A 22,357-nucleotide genomic window follows, 5' to 3' on the forward strand; every position below is an offset into this window, starting at 1 on the left:
CTCTGTTTACCATATATACATAGTCACTTTAACCATACCTACATGTACAGTGGGGTAAAAAAGTATTTAGTCAGCCACCAATTGTGCAAGTTCTCCCACTTAAAAAGATGATGTAATTTTCATCATAGGTGCACTTCAACTATGACAGACAAAATGGGAAAAAAAATCCATAAAATTTATGAATGAATTTATTTTCAAATTATGGTGGAAAATAATTATTTGGTCACCTTCAAGCAAGCAAGATTTCTGGCTCTCACAGACCTGTAACTGTAACCTGTAACTTCTTCTTTAAGAGGCTCCTCTGTCCTCCACTCGTTACCTGTATTAATGGCACCTGTTTGAATTTGTTATCAGTATAAAAGACACCTGTCCACAACCTCAAACAGTCACACTCCAAACTCCACTATGGCCAAGACCAAAGAGCTGTCAAAGGACACCAGAAACAAAATTGTAGACCTGCACCAGGCTAGGAAGACTGATTCTGCAATAGGTAAGCAGCTTGGTTTGAAGAAATCAACTGTGGGAGCAATTATTAGGAACTGGAAGACATACAAGACCACTGATAATCTCCCTCGATCTGGGGCTCCACGCAAGATCTCACCCCGTGGGGTCAAAATGATCACAAGAACGGTGAGCAAAACTCCCAGAACCACACGGGGGGACCTAGTGAATGACCTGCAGAGAGCTGGGACCAAAGTAACAAAGCCTACCATCAGTAACACACTACGTCGCCAGGGACTCAAATCCTGCAGTGCCAGACGTGTCCCCCTGCTTAAGCCAGTACATGTCCTGGCCCGTCTGAAGTTTGCTAGAGAGCATTTGGATGATCCAGAAGAAAATTGGGAGAATGTCGTATGGTCAGATGAAACCAAAATATAACTTTTTGGTAAAAACTCAACTCGTCGTGTTTGGAGGACAAAGAATGCTGAGTTGCATCCAAAGAACACATTTACATTTACATTTAAGTCATTTAGCAGACGCTCTTATCCAGAGCGACTTACAAATTGGACTGTGAAGCATGGGGGTGGAAACATCATGCTTTGGGGCTGTTTTTCTCTAAAGGGACCAGGACGACTGGTCCGTGTAAAGGAAAGAATGAATGGGGCCATGTATCGTGAGATTTTGAGTGAAAACCTCCTTCCATCAGCAAGGGCATTGAAGATGAAATGTGGCTGGGTCTTTCAGCATGACAATGATCCCAAACACACCGCCCGGGCAACGAAGGAGTAGCTTCGTAAGAAGTATTTCAAGGCCCTGGAGTCGCTTAGGCAGTCTCCAGATCTCAACCCCATAGAAAATCTTTGGAGGGAGTTGAAAGTCCGTTTTTCCCAGCAACAGCCCCAAAACATCACTGCTCTAGAGGAGGTATACATGGAGGAATGGGCCAAAATACCAGCAACAGTGTGTGAAATCCTTGGGAAGACTTACAGAAAAGGTTTGACCTCTGTCATTGCCAACAAAGGGTATGTAACAAAGTATTGAGATAAACTTTTGTTATTGACCAAATACTTATTTTCCACCATAATTTGCAAATAAATTCATAAAAAATCCTACAATGTGATTTTCTGGATTTTTTTACAGGCCTCTCTCATCTTTTTAAGTGGGAGAACTTGCACAATTGGTGGCTGACTAAATACTTGTTTGCCCCACTGTATATACTACCTCAATTAGCCCGACTAACCAGTGCCTGTATATTGCCTCGCTATTGTTATAGCCTCGCTACTGTATATAGTCTCGCCACTGTTATTTTTCACTGTCTTTTTTTTACTGTTGTTTTTATTTCTTTGCTTATCTCTTGCTCACCTAATACCTTTTTTTACTTCAAAATTGCACTGTTGGTTAGAGCCTGTAAGTAATAATTTCACTGTAAGGTCTACACCTGTTAGGCGCACCTGACAAATAAACTTGATTGGGAGATACCCATAGGGCGGCGCACAATTGGCCCAGCGTTTCTCTCCCTCTAAAAACAGAAATACTATTTTTGCCTAAATTCAGATTACAATCACTCACTTTCATTTTTTGATAACAAAATAACCTCCAAAATACCGATATATACAGTATTATCATGTTGATGGCACAGTCATATAGCCCGGCACCTAAATAAAGCTGAGTGACTCACTCATTCATGGATTTGGATCCATGAAGTACCAACATTCTTTCTGATAGTCTTTAATAAAGAAACGTTTTGGTTATCCTGACCTGGACACCATGTAGAGTATTATAATAGCCCTCCTGATTGGCGCAGCAGTGTAAGACACTGCATCGCAGTGCAAAATGCGTTGCTACAGATGTAGGTTCGATAACTGTGCTGGCTGCCCCCGGGAGACCCATATGTAATTATTGTCAGTCACGTCATGAAAAAATAAAAATCCGATATACTGCAGGCCTACCATAGGTGTTGAGTAATGTGCTGTTAACCTTTCTAGCGCTAGCGGAACCCCTTGACAACATTCCGCTGAAAAGGCCGCCCGCGAAATTCAAAAATATTTTTTAGAAATATGTAACTTTCACACATTAACAAGTCCAATACAGCAAATTAAAGATAAACATCTTGTTAATCTACCCGTCGTGTCCGATTTAAAATGCTTTACAGCTAAAGCACAACATATGATTATGTTAGGTCATAGCCAAGTCGAAAAAAACAGCCATTTTTCCAGCCAAAGATAGGAGTCACAAAAAGCAGAAATATAGATAAAATGAATCACTAACCTTTGATGATCTTCATCAGATGACACTCATAGGACATCATGTTACACAATACATGTATGTTTTGTTCGATAATGTGCATATTTATATCCAGAAATCTCAGTGTACAATGGTACCTTACGTGCAGTAATGTTTTGATTCCAAAACATCCAGTGATTTTGCAGAAATACTCATAATAAACATTGATAAAAGATACAAGTGTTATTCACAGAATTAAAGATAGACTTCTCCTTAATGCAACTGCTGTGTCAGATTTGCAAAAAACTTTACTGAAAAAGCATAATCTGAGAACGGCGCTCAGAACCCAAAACAGCCAGAGGAATACCCACCATTTTGGAATCAACAAAGTTAGAAACAACACCATAAATATTCAATTACCTTTGATGACCTTCATCAGAAGGCACTTCCAGGAATCCCAGTTCGACAATAAATGACTGATTTGTTGCATAAAGTTCCTTCATTTATGTCCAAATAGCCACTTGTTATCATGTTCAGCCCAGTAATCCATCTTCGAGGCGCAGGCACTTCATCCAGACAAAAACTCAAAAAGTTCCGTTACAGTCCTTTAGAAACATGTCAAACGATGTATGGAATCAATCGTTAGGATGTTTTTAACATAAAACATCAATCATTTTCCAACCGGAGAATTCCTTTGTCTTCAGAAAAGCACTGGAACAAGAAGTAAATCTGTCGGGAGCGCGCGTCATGAGACCAACGCTCTCTGCCAGACCACTGACTCAAAGAGGTCTCATGAGCCCCTCCTTTATAGTAGAATCATCAAACCAGTTTCTAAAGACGGTTGACATATAGTGGAAGCCATAGGAAGTGCAACCTCATCCATATCTCAATGTGTATTCGGTAGGCCAAGCTTTGAAAAACTACAAATGTCAGATGTAACACTTCCTGGTTGGATTTTTCTCAGGTTTTCACCTGCCATATGAGTTCTGTTATATTCACAGACATCATCCAAACAGTTTTAGAAACTTCAGAGTGTTTTCTATCCAATACTAATAATATTATGCATATATTAGTATCTGGGACAGAGTAGGAGTCAGTTCACTCTGGGCATGTTATTCATCCAAAAGTGAAAATGCTGCCCACCATCCCAAAAAGGTTAAAAGTGGTGTAGGTCTTATTTATTTAAAGAGCATATTGAAGTTAGAAGCAATAGGATTTGAAGCAATAGCCTACCCGCTGTGGTCACTATTTTAGCACCGTTTCGTGCTGATCTGAGACAAGCATGGGGACTGGTCTTGACAAATCAATGAGATTTTTATTTTCACTGAATCTCCATTTGGGTATTGGTTAGACTACAATTACACATGTAGGGTGTAGAAATGTTAATCTCTTAGTACTGTAGCCTACTCCCGATCGTCACGTTGTACAGCGCCATACTTTCTCCTATAACATGGGTTTGCTTTGATAAATATGGCAGGGGTAGCTCCAATGCTTCAGTTTCTCATCATATCCCAACTCAACATGAGGAACGAACCTGGCCAACAGGCTAGCTGTTTCCATTACAGGGCTGAGCTGCTCCACTGCTGTTTGAAATGGGAAACAGAGCTATCTGGGCTGGGGTCGCCCTTTTCACCTAACGAGCTCTACCTTTAGCACCTCAGACTGCACTGCTAAACAACATCATTGATTTATTTATGTTTGCTTGCCCTTTTAATTCCAGTTCTCCAGCCAATGTTCTGTTGGTTGGCTCTGAAAGGGCTTTTTGAGGTGAAAAGGTTATTTCTTAACCGCACCTGATTTAAAAAAAGAAAAACAGCCATTGCAGAGGTAAAGCATTTCTCCTACTTCCAACCACAGTCTTTTAGTTGCTGACTGCAACCCATTGGCAGTAAGATTACTAATTGAAAAGCATGTTCGATTTCACTGATGAATTGCACTATACATACATACAATCTAATTGCTAATATTTTATATCACATATATCACACATATTATAACAAAGCTGATATAATGGCTTTGGCCATGAGGGGCTCTTTTACTCACCTTTGTAGGAGAGATTTGTAGTATGAGTGTGTGCAGTGACTTTTAGGCCTTTGTAAATGTCACACACATCATGTGGAGTGAGAGTTGAGACAGAAGAATGTAGAGGTCCAAATCTGTACAGAACAAGCTATCAAAGAGCACCAGAACTGCACAGTGGGTGGCTCACCATTTACATTTTCTCATCTAATAATTTATGTCCAGTCCTTCATAGGTCAAAGATGATACGTTAAATGACCTCTATCTAAGCCAAGCTCCGGGTCCCTTGTGCAGTATGTGACTTCAACATCTCAATATTGACACAAATATAAAGTAAGTTTGTCAATATTTAAATAAGTTAGAGCATAAGTAATGCAGGAACCATGGGAATGCTGTATGTTAGGGAGGTATACGTGATAATTAGTTCCTATTCCTGTTTGTAATGTATCAATCCGTATCTACCCAGTCAGTTTCCACAAACTGTTTTTCCAGAAAAGATCATAATAAAATTGTACTTCTCTCTAAATTTCCATTAATGCAGGGTTTCCCTGCTTCCTGCCATGTAGATACATATCCTCATGGTTTTGACAGTGTGAAACCCACTTGGCTTTAAGAAGGGATGACAGTCACTGGAGATAGAGGGGAAAAGCCTGCTTTGCTGAAATGTCCCAATGATACATATCTGGAGTAGGGCCATATTGATTTGGGTTTAACTGTACTATAAAAACAAGAATGTGAGATGGGAAAAGCCAGCCCTCGATACCCCTGAAGTTGTATTTTTTTTTACAGAATAAGTGCCATTCTCTTCACCCAATGGGATCATAAACCAAATTATGCCAGCTGGCATGAAATGCATTTTTCATCACCCCTCTGCCATATTAATAGTCTAATTTATCCTTGAAGATTGGAAAAACAAAGTAATCTGGTTAGGCTTCACATTACTATTTATGATTTGCTGTGGCAGATTTATGAGCTTACGTTATATGTGTGTAAATGTATACTACATGAAGATTGTGTGAGTGTGTGTGTGTGCGTGCATGAGAGGGAGGGAGTGGAAAGGAAACCGAGGGAGAGAGGGTTGCCTGTGTTTGTGCTAGGGAGATATACAGCAGAGAGGTTTGCCTGTGTTTGTTCTAGGGAGAGATACAGGAGAGAGGTTTGCCTGTGTTTGTGCTAGGGAGAGATACAGGAGAGAGGTTTGCATGTGTTTGTTCTAGGGAGAGATACAGGAGAAAGGTTTGCCTGTGTTTGTTCTATGGAGAGATACAGGAGAGAGGGTTGCCTGTATTTGTTCTATGGAGAGATACAGGAGAGAGGGTTGCCTGTATTTGTCATATGGAGAGAGGGTTGCCTGTATTTGTGCTATGGAGAGATACAGGAGAGAGGTTTGCCTGTGTTTGTTCTATGGAGAGATACAGACGAGAGGTTTGCCTGTGTTTGTTCTATGGAGAGATACAGGAGAGAGGGTTGCCTGTATTTGTGCTATGGAGAGATACAGGAGAGAGGGTTGCCTGTATTTGTGATATGGAGATAGGGTTGCCTGTATTTGTGCTATGGAGAGATACAGGAGAGAGGTTTGCCTGTATTTGTGCTATGGAGAGATACAGGAGAGAGGGTTGCCTGTATTTGTGATATGGAGAGAGGTTTGCCTGTATTTGTGCTATGGAGAGAGGGTTGCCTGTGTTTGTGCTATGGAGAGCTACAGGAGAGAGGTTTGCCTGTATTTGTGCTATGGAGAGATACAGGAGAGAGGGTTGCCTGTGTTTGTGCTATCGAGAGATACAGGAGAGAGGTTTGCCTGTATTTGTTATATGGAGAGATACAGGAGAGAGGTTTGCCTGTATGTGTGCTATGGAGAGATACAGGAGAGAGGGTTGCCTGTGTTTGTTCTAGGGAGAGATACAGGAGAGAGGGTTGCCTGTATTTGTTCTAGGGAGAGATACAGGAGAGGTTTGCCTGTGTTTGTTCTAGGGAGAGATACAGGAGAAAGGTTTGCCTGTGTTTGTTCTAGTGAGAGATACAGGAGAGAGGGTTGCCTGTATTTGTGCTATGGAGAGATACAGGAGAGAGGGTTGCCTGCATTTGTGATATGGAGAGAGGGTTGCCTGTATTTGTGCTATGGAGAGATACAGGAGAGAGGTTTGCCTGTATTTGTGCTATGGAGAGATACAGGAGAGAGGTTTGCCTGTATTTGTGCTATGGAGAGAGGGTTGCCTGTATTTGTGCTATGGAGAGATACAGGAGAGAGGGTTGCCTGTATTTGTGCTATGGAGAGAGGGTTGCCTGTATTTGTGCTATGGAGAGATACAGGAGAGAGGTTTGCCTGTATTTGTGCTATGGAGAGATACAGGAGAGAGGGTTGCCTGTGTTTGTGCTATGGAGAGATACAGGAGAGAGGGTTGCCTGTATTTGTGCTATGGAGAGATACAGGAGAGAGGGTTGCCTGTATTTGTGCTATGGAGAGATACAGGAGAGAGGTTTGCCTGTATTTGTGCAATGGAGAGAGGGTTGCCTGTGTTTGTGCTATGGAGAGATACAGGAGAGAGGGTTGCCTGTATTTGTTCTAGGGAGAGATACAGGAGAGGTTTGCCTGTGTTTGTTCTAGGGAGAGATACAGGAGAAAGGTTTGCCTGTGTTTGTTCTAGGGAGAGATACAGGAGAGAGGGTTGCCTGTATTTGTGCTATGGAGAGATACAGGAGAGAGGGTTGCCTGCATTTGTGATATGGAGAGAGGGTTGCCTGTATTTGTGCTATGGAGAGATACAGGAGAGAGGTTTGCCTGTATTTGTGCTATGGAGAGATACAGGAGAGAGGTTTGCCTGTATTTGTGATATGGAGAGATACAGGAGAGAGGGTTGCCTGTATGTGTGCTATGGAGAGATACAGGAGAGAGGTTTGCCTGTATTTGTGCTATGGAGAGATACAGGAGAGAGGGTTGCCTGTATTTGTGCTATGGAGAGATACAGGAGAGAGGTTTGCCTGTATTTGTGCTATGGAGAGATACAGGAGAGAGGTTTGCCTGTATTTGTGCTATAGAGAGATACATGAGAGAGGGTTGCCTGTATGTGTGATATGGAGAGATACAGGAGAGAGGGTTGCCTGTATTTGTGCTATGGAGAGATACAGGAGAAAGGTTTTCCTGTATTTGTGCTATGGAGAGATACAGGAGAGAGGGTTGCCTGTATTTGTGCTATGGAGAGATACAGGAGAGAGGTTTGCCTGTGTTTGTTCTAGGGAGAGATACAGGAGAGAGGCTTGCCTGTGTTTGTTCTAGGGAGAGATACAGGAGAGAGGTTTGCCTGTGTTTGTTCTATGGAGAGATACAGGAGAGAGGTTTGCCTGTGTTTGTTCTAGGGAGAGATACAGGAGAGAGGTTTGCCTGTGTTTGTTCTATGGAGAGATACAGGAGAGAGGTTTGCCTGTGTTTGTTCTAGGGAGAGATACAGGAGAGAGGTTTGCCTGTGTTTGTTCTAGGGAGAGATACAGGAGAGAGGTTTGCCTGTGTTTGTTCTATGGAGAGATACAGGAGAGAGGTTTGCCTGTGTTTGTTCTAGGGAGAGATACAGGAGAGAGGTTTGCCTGTGTTTGTTCTAGGGAGAGATACAGGAGAGAGGTTTGCCTGTGTTTGTTCTAGGGAGAGATACAGTAGAGGGGTTGTTTCTGTATGTGTTGTATGTAGGCTAGCATACCCCTCAAAAAGAAGACACCCATTTCAAATACTTCAATAAATTACGACATGTCATTCATTTAAGTAACAGTCATGGTGTAACCAACACGCAATACCAAAACACAGCAGCTTTTAATGATATCAGTAGTTGTGCTGTGAAATTAATAAAGACTCCTATCTCTTTCCATTCAGTACGCCTTTTTCCACTCCCTACACTATCTCTTTCCATTCCTTATGCCTTTCTCCACTCCCTACACTATCTCTCTCCATTCCTTATGCCTTTCTCCACTCCCTACGCTATCTCTCTCCATTCCTTATGCTCTTCTCCACTCCTTACACTAGACATCACAGTGTCTGGAGCTCTGAAGCTTTGCTGACTATAGACCTTACAGTAATTTTGTCAACACTTTTAAGTTTCATAATTTCCTTGTTTTCCTGGGGGAATTCTCTCTTCTCGCAGTTTTTATTGGGTAGAGAGAGAAAGTCGACTCTATTCATTATAAATATACAGTGTGAGCCAAGCCTTTTGTTTTCCTCTACATTTCAACAATTTGCTTTATTAAAAACCTGCGGTTCGGCTGCCTCCCCCATAGCGTTAATTATAGGGGATCTGCAATGCAGCCTCAAATGAGCTAACCATTGAAGCATAATACATTCAGCAGGAAATACTGGGATTTGTAGTATTTGCTGTAGCATTCCTTTCTTCTGTTGTGTAAGAGACATCTGAGTTCGCCTCCAGGAGCCAAAGAACACACAGTGGGAAAGTATCTCAAAGCGCTGTAAATGAAATGCACAAGAACTGAGAGTTTGATTCAAAGCATGCTTCTGAACAATGGTTCATTTCTCATGATGTCACACTGAATTCACTTCCACATCAAAAACCTTCCTTCTAAAATAGATCCTTAGTAACACATATGTTATTATTGAATCAACAACTGACTTGTAAGCATCAGGTCCATTTAGCTGTTGATGGCATGTGAATATTATTGCTGGTGGTTTCCCTGCTCAACACTCATCAGGGATTTTCTCTCAGTCCTGTGAATTCACAGCACAGGCTTTTCAACCCAAAGACTCTCTGCCCAGAACAATCAGAACTGGACTTCATGAATTTCAGTCCAGCTTACAGAGGTCTTTAATTCAACTGTCTCCAATAGATGGGATCCACCATCAGCCCAATGTGATTCTCTAACCACACACACTCATACATATGTTCCCTGTAGAGCATGTAGCTAGATCCAGAGGAGGGCTGTGTAAGCCTGCAGTTCTTTTGGAATCAGGCTTATCCAAAAGCATACACGTCCAGGCCTTTTGGTGCTGTTAAGTGTACACTCTTCCAGGAGTTGTAAGAGAAATCACCCAGGGTGTCCTGTATGCATGGTGGGAAATATGTAATGAGCATCGTTAATCAATGTTAATGAAAATAATTGCACGGTGAGCCAGTGTTGTTGGTACACTCATAACTAATATATTTTTTCAAAATAAATATAGTCAGCTTGTGATTAAAAAAAAGGTTTTCCAAAAGAATGTTTATAATGCTATATAAATAGAGTGGTTTTAAGTCCATTGCATATGTTTTTGATATGGAGATGGTATGTTTTGAATAAATACTCTGATTGGTGGGGTGATTTCAGTGTATTTGTAAGAGGAAGCTCACAGATATGGTTCTCCATTCGTCTTTGGCTATTACATTTGGGCCTTGCCCTTAAAAAGCAGGAAACGGTCAAATGTCATGTCTAACCAGCCAGTGTAAAGAGACACAAGATTACAGTCTAAAACATTTCCCTCTCTTTCTTCCTTGTCTCTGTCTCTCCCCCCAGGGAGGGAAGATCCCGGTGAGATGGACAGCCCCTGAGGCCATCGCCTACAGGAAGTTCACCTCAGCCAGCGACGTGTGGAGCTACGGCATCGTCATGTGGGAGGTGATGTCATTTGGCGAGCGGCCGTACTGGGACATGAGCAACCAGGACGTGAGTATTATACAACTTCCTTGCAGCATTAACAGTCACAGTTCCTTCAGAAAGTATTCATATCCCTTTCATTATTCCAAATTTTGTTGTGTCACAGCCTGAATTCAAAATTGATTAAATGTTTTTTTTCTCACCAATCTACACACAGTACCGCACAATGACAAAGTGAAAGCATGTTTTTTTACACTTTTGCAAATTTATTGAAAATGACATACAGAAATATCTAATTTGCATAACTATTCACAACCCTGAGTCAATACATGTGAAGTGATTACAGCTGATCATTGCTTGACAGCCATTTTAAAGTCTTGCCATATATTTTCAAGCTGATTTAAGTCAAAACTGTAACTAAGCCACTCAGAAACATTCAATGTCATTTTGGTAAACAACTCCAGTGTATATTTGGCCTTGTGTTTTAGGTTATTGTCCTGCTGAAAGGTGAATTTGTCTCCCAGTGTCTGTTTCAAAGCAGACTGAAACAGGTTTTCCTCTAGAATTTTTCCTGTACTTGGCTTTAGTCCGTTTCTTTTCATGTAAAAAACAACCCTGTCCTTGACAATGACAAGCATACCCATAACATGATGCAGCCACCACCATGCTTGAAAATATGAAGAGTAGTACTAGGTGATGTGTTTTTGCATTTGCCCCAAACATAACGCTTTGTATTCAGGACATAGTACATTTATTTGTCACATTTTTTGCAGTCTTACTTTAGTGCCTTATTGCAAACAAGACAGGCTTCCTTCTTTTCACTCTGTCATTTACGTTAGTATTGTGGAGTAACTTTGTAATGGTGAAATCCCTGAGCAGTTTCCTTCTTCACCAAAAACTGAGTTTGGAAGGACTCGTGTATTTGTAGTGACTGGGTGTATTGATACACCATCCAAAGTGTAATTAATAACTTCACCATGCTCAAAGGGATATTCAATAACTGCATTTTTACCATTGCCATATTCTATGTGAAGCATTGGAAAACCTCCCTGGTCTTTGTGGTTGAATTTGTGATTGAAATGCACTGCTTGACTGAGGGACTTACAGAGAATTGTATGTGTGGGGTACAGAGATGTGGTAGTCATTCGAAAATCATGTTAAACACTATTATTGCACACAGAGTGAGTCCATGCAACTTATTATGTGACTTGTTTAGCACATTTGTACTCCTGAACTTATCATAACAAAGTGGTTGAATACTTACTGACTCAAGACATTTCAGCCTTACATTTTTTGTTCATTTGTAAAAATGTCAACAAAAAGAAAATTCCACTTTGACATCATGGGGTTTTGTGTGTAGGCCAGGGACACAAAATCTCAATTTATACTATTTTTAATTCAGGCTGTAACACAACAAAATGTGGAAAAAGTCAAGGGGTGTGAATACTTTCTGAGTGCACTGTATGTGACTGCATTACATAAATTGAGAATACCATGATCCAGGGCTCATTATTTCATTTAAGATTGTCATTATGGGTGTCTACTAATGAGCTTTTGTCTGTATTGACACTGGGTTTCATATTCATACTCGTTTTATGTCAAACTAACACTTAACACTGGTCTCCTCAAATCTCCATCACAAATATTACACTGCTGAATTGTTGTGGATCTGTCTGTCTGCCAGACTCTGTAGTTGTGTGCAGTTTTTATTCAGAGCCTGTGTAGTGGCACTGCAGTCTCCACCAGTGCAGCACTCTGTAAATCCTTGGAGTAATCCACCTAGAGATGACGGAGGATTATAGGTAAAGAAGATTATTGTTGAATGCACGGCTTCCCATTTGCAACAGTCCTACCTCAGACACTAACGAGATCTCCCGTAGTGAATTCCCAGACAGCAACTCTCTCGCCTGCCACTCTCCTGCAATCAAGGTTGAATAGTCAGGGGCGGGGGAAGATTTCTTAACACAGACCAGCTCTCGGTATATAGTTCATTAAATTCCCACTCTCTCCTTTTTTTCTATTTTACAAGCAATCAGGCCCCAGCCCCCAAAAGGAAGCTGGCTCCTGCCGGTTTCTATAGCAAAGCTGTCTCTTCTTTTATGCTGTGGTGATTGACGGCTGTCTGGAGAGACCACCCTCTCTCTGATAAAAGAGAAATCAGGGAACGGAGATATATCAAAATCCCTTCAGACCGTCCTGTTTTTGAAAGCAATTATCAGCTGTGGTATCCGTTGTTCTGCCTGAAATTCAGCTGCAACACAGAGACCAGGGAAAATCTGCTGAGGATCGTATGGATAGAGAAAATACATTAATCTAATGGGATGTTACTGTAAACTTTGATTGACAGATTTGGATGTAGAGTGAAGATACCTGGGTCACAAAGAGTGCAAATTTCTGTGAAGTTGAACAAAACTTTGCACATTGTACTCGGTGTATCTTTCCCCTCCTTACAGCTAGTGTTTACACAAACACAAAGCGAGGTCTTATACAAGCAGTGACAAGCTGTAAGGAAGCTTAAATTGGATATGATGATATCATTGGAAGTGTGCCAATGAAATCCTATTAGAGCGGGCATCCACTGCTCTGTTATGGTGTTCTGAAACCTCCAATCTGGAAGCAGTTCAGTTGCAGGTGTCTTGAAACATACAGGAAATCAAAAAACCTTTGTCAATTGGTTATGAGCTCTTGCATTGTTTAGAACCACAATGGACATTTTCCATATTAGATTTGTGTTTCATATGTATGTTTCGCTGTCAAACAATGTGTTCAAACCAACAGCTTTGTCCGTCCCTGTAGTCTAGGTTCATGGAGTCTCCCAGTGTAGTCTACTATGTCCCTCTCTTTTTCCTTCCTTTCCTCTCTTTAAATGTGACATCTCTTTCTCCTCTCCTCCTGGTACAGGTGATCAATGCCATAGAGCAGGACTACCGTCTGCCCCCTCCCATGGACTGCCCCACAGCACTACACCAGCTGATGCTGGACTGCTGGCAGAAAGACAGAAACGCCCGGCCCAAATTCCCTGACATCGTCAATACGCTGGACAAGATGATGCGCAACCCTACCAGCCTCAAAGCTGTGGCCACCATCACTGCAGTGTACGTCTGTAAAAACTGGTTTGACTCTCAACAGAACACATACATCACCTTCATAGCACACAAACCATATTACTGAAACACTTGTCCCAGGTTTCCCCTCTCCTGTACCACATCCCTTCAATGTTGCATCCCTCTCCTCTCTCTTTCTCCATAGGCCTTCTCAGCCCCTGCTGGGCCGCTCCATTCCAGACTTCACCACCTTCACCTCGGTGGAGGACTGGCTAGGTGCCATCAAGATGGGCCAGTACAGAGACACCTTTCTGGGGTCCGGCTTCACCTCCTTACCCCTGGTGGCTCAGATCACCTCTGAGTAAGTCCTGACGTTGTCATATCCCACCTAATTTCCCCATCTTATGAGGAGTCACCAAACAGTAAAACCCTCCAATCACTATCCACTGTAGCAATATAATATTTGATCAGCCCTTGATCAGGTAGATGCTTCCCAATATTACTTTTTTTGAGAAGTGACACTAGCAGTCATGGAAAACACACACCTGCCTGCACACACGCAAACGGGTGAACGCAACACACTCATTTGTCACAGATTACAGAAGGTCTCAGAAGTATTATCCCCCTATAATTAGATTTGCACTCTTCTAGATGTAGCGTAATGGGGCAGGCTGGAATGAATTTTCAATCAGGTTCACTGAGACAGCCAACCAGCCACACAGGCCATTGCAGTCACACATCCACCTTCAAAAAGCTGTCTCAGAATAATGGGAATCATGCTCCTGGCTCAGACACAGGAATAATCCCTTCAGTAAATGTCCATAGGAGCTCAGGACTGTCATGCTTCAAATCCACCAGGCATTCAGAGCTCTGGATAGGTCTACGTCGCCAAGGTCTTACTAATCACTTTGATTTGATAGTGGCACGAATACAAATTATTTAAAGGAGGACAAATGATTGGCTTTCCTTTGGTTGTTTGCCGGGTTAGCATTTTTTGTCATGAATCTTGTTCTGAGCTCTGCAGACTGGTCATTAGCTAGCACAGCCACAAAGTCATAACATCTGAATTTTAACCCTAACCCTAGCCACACTGCTAACACTAATGCCTAACCCTAATTTTAATTTTAAATTCAGACCAAAAAGGACATTTTTGTTTTCATGAATTTTTACAATATAGTACATTTTGACTTTGCAGCTGGCTCATCTAAGGATAAATCACTCAGTTCTGGCTCCATGACAAGACACATCTCCAATCCAAAATCAAATCTATAATCAGCTTTCTATTTCGCAACAAAGCCTCCTTCACTCACCCCGCCAAACTTACCCTCGTAAAAATTACTATCCTACCGATCCTCGACTTCGGCGATGTCATCTACAACACTCTACTCAGCAAACTGGATGCAGTCTATCACAGTGCCATCAGTTTTATTACCAAATGACCTTATACCACCCACCACTGTGACCTGTATGCTCCAGTCAGCTGGCCCTCGCTACATATTCGTCGCCAGACCCACTGGCTCCAGGTCATCTATGAGTCTATGCTAGGTAAAGCTCCGCCTTATCTCAGTTCACTGGTCACGATAACAACTCCGAACCGTAGCACACATTCCAGCAGGTATATCTCACTTATCATCCCCAAAGCCAACACATCATTTGGCCGCCTTTCCTTCCAGATCTCTGCTGCCAGTGACTGGAATGAATTGCAAAAATCGCTGAAGTTGGAGACTTTTATTTCCCTCACCAACTTTAAACATCAACTATCTGAGCAGCTAGCCGATCGCTGCAGCTGTACATAGTCCATCTGTAAATAGCCCACCCAATCTACCTACCTCATCCCCATACTGTTTTTTAAATGTACTTTTTTGCTCTTTTGCACACCAGTATCTCTACTTGCACATCATCATCTGCTCATTTATCACTCCAGTGTTAATCTGCTAAATTGTAATTACTTCGCTCCTATGGCATATTTATTGCCTACCTCCCCATGCCTTTTGCACACACTGTATATAGACTTTCTTTTTTTCTACTGTGTCATTGACTTGTTTAATTGTGTTATTGGCTTGTTTATTGTTTACTCCATGTGTAACTCTGTGTTGTTGTCTGTGTCACACTGCTTTGCTTTATCTTGGCCAGGTCGCAGTTGCAAATGAGAACTTGTTCTCAACTAGCCTACCTGGTTAAAAAAATGTGGGGGAAAAAAAGTTAACCTGCTCATTGTTCAGGCTGATCAAATAGATGGCCTTGAGATTATTGTTGTCCATTTGACTGCTACTGTACAAGTCAGCAACAATTCCCAGCTCTCCTCAACCAATTGTGTCCATTCTGGGCTTACCATTGTAAATAGAACAGTGTATTACCATATGAATGGGGACAGTAAAATATATAGTGCTTATCTCTAGCAGGGAGTGTATCTGGCACATTGTTTACTGCGCTGGAAACCATCCCTCCATGTTTATATTTCTGCTCTGCCCCAAGCAGACAAAATATTATACCATTGTCTTTGTGCATGGTGGGATTGTTTCTCTATGTATTAGTACATGCACAATGAGAATATCCATAGCCCAATAATTCCATCCAAGAGAAAACACACAGCCATGAGGTACTGTACTGTGAACACCTCCATCTCTCAGCCATGTTGTTGACACTGTTCGTCCTGTTTGTCAGAGACCTGTTGAGGATAGGAGTGACCCTGGCCGGCCATCAGAAGAAGATCCTGAGCAGTGTCCAGTCTATGAGGGACCAGATGGCCCAGTCTCCCAACTCCATGGCCTGACTACAGGGGGGCCAGCACCACCACCATGGAACCCATAGTAGAACTCCTGATGACCCTACAGAATACACCAGGGTGGAGACACTAGCCTTGATCTAACAACAACATTCACGCCCACAACACACTTTCTGAAGACCAGAGGGAAAGATACCTGCCCTCTAGTCTACTGAAGGTACAAAGGGATAGAACATAAGATTCTGCCTCAGAACAACTTCACTGGTTCAATCACAGCAGTCTATCAAGTTGGCTTATTTTCTTGCTGAAGAATAGAGCAAGTGGAAATGCAAGGGCGTTTGTTTGCTTGCTGTGACAGATGGTCTTAAAGTGCGAAAAATAAAATAGAAAAAACCTGTGCTACTTTATGTGAGGATCAATGGGATGACTTAGCCAAAGAACAGCATCAAACGGTGTCACCCAAATTTTAAAAAAGATACAAAAAAGATATTAAAATCAAAACAAGTAGATTGACTTATTTAAATGAATCTTCATATTGAAGATGATTTGTAAATACTATATGGATATTAATTTTATGCTTGCATTTTTTGCAACAACAGCTAGTTTCAACTGGATAGTTTAGGATTGTTGTAGTCATGAAGGGTTATTTTCTATGGAGGCACTTGGAAGTTCTTCCCAATAGGAGGCAGATCCATGGGGTAAAGACCGACATGATTCTGTATTAAAGGATACACTGTTTATATATACATATAAGATATCTCTTTGTAATGTTTTAGACTTTCAGAGACCAGATTGGCATTGAACCCATACAACTACAAGAGTCAGTAAGTGTCTAGTGTTGTGCATCGAATACCCAGGCTAAGAAATAATGTTACAGGGACAGTGAAGGTTATATGAAATCTGAAAGTTGTATTGACAGTCTCAAGTGCTTTGTGCTTTCACCACACTACTACAATAGAACGTTACCTACCATTTCCAGTTCCTTTTCAAACATGACAACAGAACATCTTTCCCAGTTTGACATGTTGGGTTGACCATGCTGTGTTGATTCTGGGCTACTCGAGGCGCGTTAAAGAACTGTGTCAAAAGCATGATGTAAGTCAGTGAAGGTTGTTGTTATTATGACAGAGGGAGTCGGAATATAAGTAATAGGGATGGACTTTGTAAAGCTACCTTTTCATTAAAACAGGTGACTTCCTCCCACGTCAAGCCATTAAGTGGCAGGAATGAGGTTCAAAACGTCTGGGGGAATACTGATCGTTACAGACAGGTCATTCTCCTATCAGATTCTGACATTTCATTGCCTTGTGCTTCCTCTCCTTTTTTAATTACGTTGATATCTACTGACGATAGACATCATCTATTTGCGATCAGCTCATAATGATGTGTGGTGATGATGGGGGCTGTTGAAACAGTGCAGGTTAAGAGCTTGAAGTGGGTGGCTGTGTTCTCCTGGGGACCTAGACGCTGGAACTGAAGCATCAAATTCATTACCCAGCTCAAATATGACGGATTACAGGGTAACAAGTGGGAGCCTTCTAACATAATACCTTTGAAAATGTGTCTACTGTTCATTTGTGTGCATATTTGCTCAGCAGGCCTTAGACTGCATGTGAAGCTATGTACAGAGTAACTGCCATCTCCATTGCAAATCATTGTCTTTCTAACTACTATCACAGTAGGAGCTGTCTTCAGCAGTGTCATGGTAACCCTGGTAACAGTTAGTTATTGGTGGCAACAAAGAGTTATTATTGAGCAGAGCAGACTGTACTGTATGTCAGGGCCCATCAGGTTAAGTGTTACAAAAACACTTTCGCCAAATTTGTCTCAACAGTATCTAATGCATAACATAATACTGAGAGTATTGTATCACCTGCACTCAAGCAGACTTTGAAGAAGAAAGTCTCATTATGGAATTTTAAGTCTTTCTAAATTAGACATCTGTTCATTCTGTGGGGAAATAAAAAGGTGCTGTCCTTATTCAAGTTGTCCTTTTTATAATAGTAATTTGGTAACGGTTGGACGTTAGTGTTCAGCTTCACTCCACTGATTCGGATAATAGACTGGTGGAATTGGAAAAAGTGTTGTTATTTTGAAGATGAAAGCTGGGAGAAGTTGGAGAACTTGCACTGAATGTGAAAGTAGTGTGACATTGTGAGGTCTCTTATCTGTGTTCTGCATTTAAAGTGCCTTTCTGTAATTCAGACAGTCTCGTTAAAAGTCAAGGTCCAACAGCAAATGCAGACACTCCCAGACTCATTGAGGCAAACTTAGAGATTCCTATACGTGGACTCATTCCTTATTCAAGTGGACATACTTTATGGTGGTATTGCTGACTTTCTAGACTGTTTAATTGTCACGTTGACTTCACCTCCCCTTGTAATTGTGCCACTTCAAGTAATCCACCAGCAGATAAGAAACCTCCTGGCCCAAACCCTAACTCGAACTTTCACTCCCTTGCTCTCCTATTCTCCTGCCACTTAAACAAACTTGTCTCCCAGGATATTGTTGTTTTTGGAGTGTTGTGAGACATTTTTCTCTGATTTTTTTGTTTGTTTGTCTGTTTTCAAAATCAGTATTTATCTACATTTTGAGGAATGTGATATTTCCAGTTCGTCAAAAAAAAGTAGATTGCTTGGATCAAGATAGATTTCCCCCTACATTTTCAGAGTGCGCCATTGTGAAACGGCCCCTTTCCATTTTCAAAGACCTCTCACTGGTGGCTATTTTCTCCGGCCATGTCACTGGACTGAGGCTGGAAAGCAACAACATAGCGGCATGAGAACGGACACACTCATCCAACCTACTGTAAATAAGACTTGACACAACCAGGAGGGATCTTTTCATTTGTTCAGGGGTGTCATTGTACAGTTACAAATTTGTTTATTGTGCTGAGTATGTCAGAGTTTGTAGTTGTAACTTTCTGAGAAGAAATATTGTATTAAATGCACTCAATAAAGACAAATCAATCAAGCAAGTCCATGTATTCCCCTGGAAGGTCGTCAGTCTGCGTGAGATCTTGTAAGTTGTGGAGAACAAATGAACAGCGTGAATGCAGTTGAAAATTCAAGCCTGTGTTAACATGCCCTTGAAAAAACATTATGTTGAGAAGTTAGAATACAACTTTAGCCTTTTATGTTTCAATAAACCCCTTTGTGAAGTATTGCTGATGCTGACACCCTCAGCATCAAGTGTGTGGGAGCGATAGAGGTCCTGAAATTACTTTACGCTTCAGTATCCAACATAGGGTAATAAACAATGGCCAAATGCAATAAGAAGACCACATTATTTGAAGTTTCATATCACACATTTGACATGGGATTTTAAGGGGGATGGAATGAGAGTGTAGGGACCCACAGATGTAATCTTGCTGTATGTGGAATGCCTGTTTTAATGTATCACGAACCGAGGCAGGATTTCAAACTTGGCATATTTCTTGTCTCAAATGGGACTGAATGTAAATGTTTCTTCAACAACAGCACAAAGACACAGGATGCAAAAAAAAATATTTTACGTTAAATTTTTACCCATGTTTCAATATTAGGTTGGTGCTTGAATATTCTCCTGAACTAAAAGCCTTTGGAACATACACAACAAAATACATAATCTTTATAACTATATATTATAGTATGACTCCTTCTAGGAATATGCTGCCCCCTCAGCTCTGCCCACCCACTTCAATTAAACAAGGTACTTAATCAAAGTAATCCCATTAAAGGACAGCATGCTGGGATATCGGCCCTAATCAACATGGCACGTTATAATTCACATGGAATCCCCAGCGTCAGGACGTACAAGAGAGGTTACACTTCACTGTAATTGCATTTCTACTACTACACCCATTGTCAATTATCCCATTCTAATTACTATTCATAGTCGTAATTATCTTGTTGCTATAGTTTCTGTGGCACAAATCCATTTAATGTGAATTGATATGCTAACTTTAATCACTTCATATGAAAATGCTGGCTAATCATTTACCGGTGAAGGAGACATTATACATGAATTAGGTAACCACTTTTAAAACAACATTTAAGGTGGGCAAATAGCTGTTTCTCTAATCTGTCCTTAGAACTCCTGCAGGGGAATTCCAGTACACAGTTAATTGACAAACCCCTCACTATTGCTTTTTAATTGCATGTGTTTATTACTGTCTTTTAACTTCACAATCAATATTTCAAGTAGTTACCGTTCAACAGGAACCAGAGAGGTAGTTCAAGTAATAAGGGAGAGAGCAGCGTGCTACGATTATTCTACTGGAGGACATGTTCTTGAGAACTGGTTAAATCCAAAAGGATTATTCAGTTGTCCATTAGCTAACTGTTGCTAACAAAACCCTCTTGACAATGATGGGGGCCACAATGTTATATTGTAGACCTTGAATACAAAATTACACTATTGAAATGACCTTGCAACATACAATGGACCTGTCATCCAACAGATTGGATGTGTGGTTCTTCACTGCAATAGATGCTGCTGATTGGACAGTTACCCTAAAATAAAAGATCTAGACTAGGGTTAGGGTTATGGTTACGGTTAGGGTAAGGGTTGAGCCGTGGTGTGGACATGAAGCTAGGGTTAGTGTTGCTGCAGGGTAAGGGTTAGGGTTGAAGCTAAGGTTAGGCTTGAACTAGGATGAGGCTCGCTTCATGTCCACACCTAACCCTAATTCATAAGCATACATAGGTTTAAATGTGCATGACAGTATAATACTGCAACCTACTATGTAGTTCTTCCCTTAGACTGCCCAATGTGTGCACAGCAGAAATAACCACAGTTTTCTCAAATATACTGAATTTGATCCCCAGCCTTCTCAGCAGGAAAAGCTGAAATCTGGAAATTCAGAGAGACAGATACAATACATATTTTGTCATAATGGGCGAGTGTACGTTAATGCACCATTAGCTTCTGTTTACCCATGAAGTGTCCATTATGACACATTGCATTCACATTTTAATTTAATCATTAAATGTACTGAGCTTTTTGTAAATGTTTTACTCAAGCTCACGTGGCTGCATAGCAGAAACATGAAAAAATAACATCAATGAAGCAGCCAAAACGATGTACCAGAGGCAACCCTGCGTCTCCCTATGTGCTGTCATTCCTATAATCTTAACTAATCTATCTCAAACCAGATCTTCCAGGAAAGAGGAACAGTTGTAGAATGTCATGTCTGCAACCAGAATGAATCAATCAACTTAACCCTCTGATAAACTTAGCTGTCAAACAGTCTGAGGAAATACCAAATGTTGTTGCGTATACAAAATATGCAACATACTGTAAAATCTGAGATCTCCATACATTTCACACAACAGTATTTAACGAACTGTACAATAATGAATGTTTTAGTGGTGCTCTAGAATTGGTGGCGATTGAGGATGTTGAGGTGTGTGTGTGCGGTAACAGAGTTCCTGTGAGTGAATGAGTATGCTGAGTCTATAAAAGAACATGACATGTAAATGCTCTTTCAGAATGGGCCAATAATATGAACCCATGCACTAAATGGTCTTCATATGATATGTATGAGGTCGTGCCTGTGGTCGAACACTCCTGTTTAATATGTTAATGGCCTCCCTAAAAAATGGTCAAGCTTGGTGAAGCATGCTTATACGTCACACACAGCAGGAGCCGGAGCAAGGTATCTTTTTAAAAAAGAGCTAAGGAAATAGAGATGACTGTACTGTATTTAGTAAATGCATTTTCCTAGTCAATATACATAAAAAGACACATGGACCACTTTAATAACCTGTCAGAAAATAAGGTGCAATGTAGTGCAGAGAGTGAGAAATAGGGGGCAAGAGAGAGGGGGGAAGGATTATGGTTAAGGTTGATGAAATCCCCAGAGAGGGAGTTAAATTCAGGAAACTCACAGCACCACACAGTTCCCCCTCTTCCATGATCCCTGAGCTCCTCTCCCGTCATGCTCTGCATTATTCAGGATCCAGGGCCAGACAGTGATTTAATAGGGCGATATGTTTTGCACTCCATACTGAAATTCCTAGAGATGGGAGAGACTCTCCTTCCAGTGGTCACGGAAGACTAAAACCACTGGCAGAAAAAAGCCAGTGGTGCCAATGTTGGAATATTGTGGGGAAATTATAATTTATATTTTATTTCATCTAGTCCGCAGCTTTTCTGGAAGTAGACTGTGGCCCCTTTTTACACAGCAATAGGCCTCATGTCTATAGAAGACTGGCCTTCAAGGACATTTTATCTCTGTGTTTAACTCTGTGTTAAAAATTGCCCATCACTGCTATTATATCTTTATTGAGTTTAAGTAATACGTTTAATTCATTTCTCTCAATAGGCTTTACTGTGGATCAGTGGCGGTCGGTGCCGT

At 41.2% G+C, this 22,357-nt stretch overlaps 1 protein-coding gene across 1 annotated transcript in view; it reads left to right on the forward strand.

The window, feature by feature from the left end:
* The window catches only part of LOC118390771 (ephrin type-B receptor 1-like), a 210,446-nt gene extending 191,460 nt beyond the window's left edge, over window positions 1-18,986 (forward strand). Inside the window, exons 13-16 of the mRNA XM_035781482.1 lie at window positions 10,168-10,317; window positions 13,150-13,343; window positions 13,498-13,653; window positions 15,957-18,986. Of these exons, the coding sequence (XP_035637375.1) occupies window positions 10,168-10,317; window positions 13,150-13,343; window positions 13,498-13,653; window positions 15,957-16,065 (609 nt within the window). The 3' untranslated portion in view covers window positions 16,066-18,986. The remainder of the gene's footprint in view (window positions 1-10,167; window positions 10,318-13,149; window positions 13,344-13,497; window positions 13,654-15,956) is intronic.
* Window positions 18,987-22,357: the final 3,371 nt, after the last annotated feature.

Source organism: Oncorhynchus keta, chromosome 1 (assembly GCF_023373465.1).
Source record: "Oncorhynchus keta strain PuntledgeMale-10-30-2019 chromosome 1, Oket_V2, whole genome shotgun sequence".
NCBI lineage: Eukaryota > Metazoa > Chordata > Actinopteri > Salmoniformes > Salmonidae > Oncorhynchus > Oncorhynchus keta.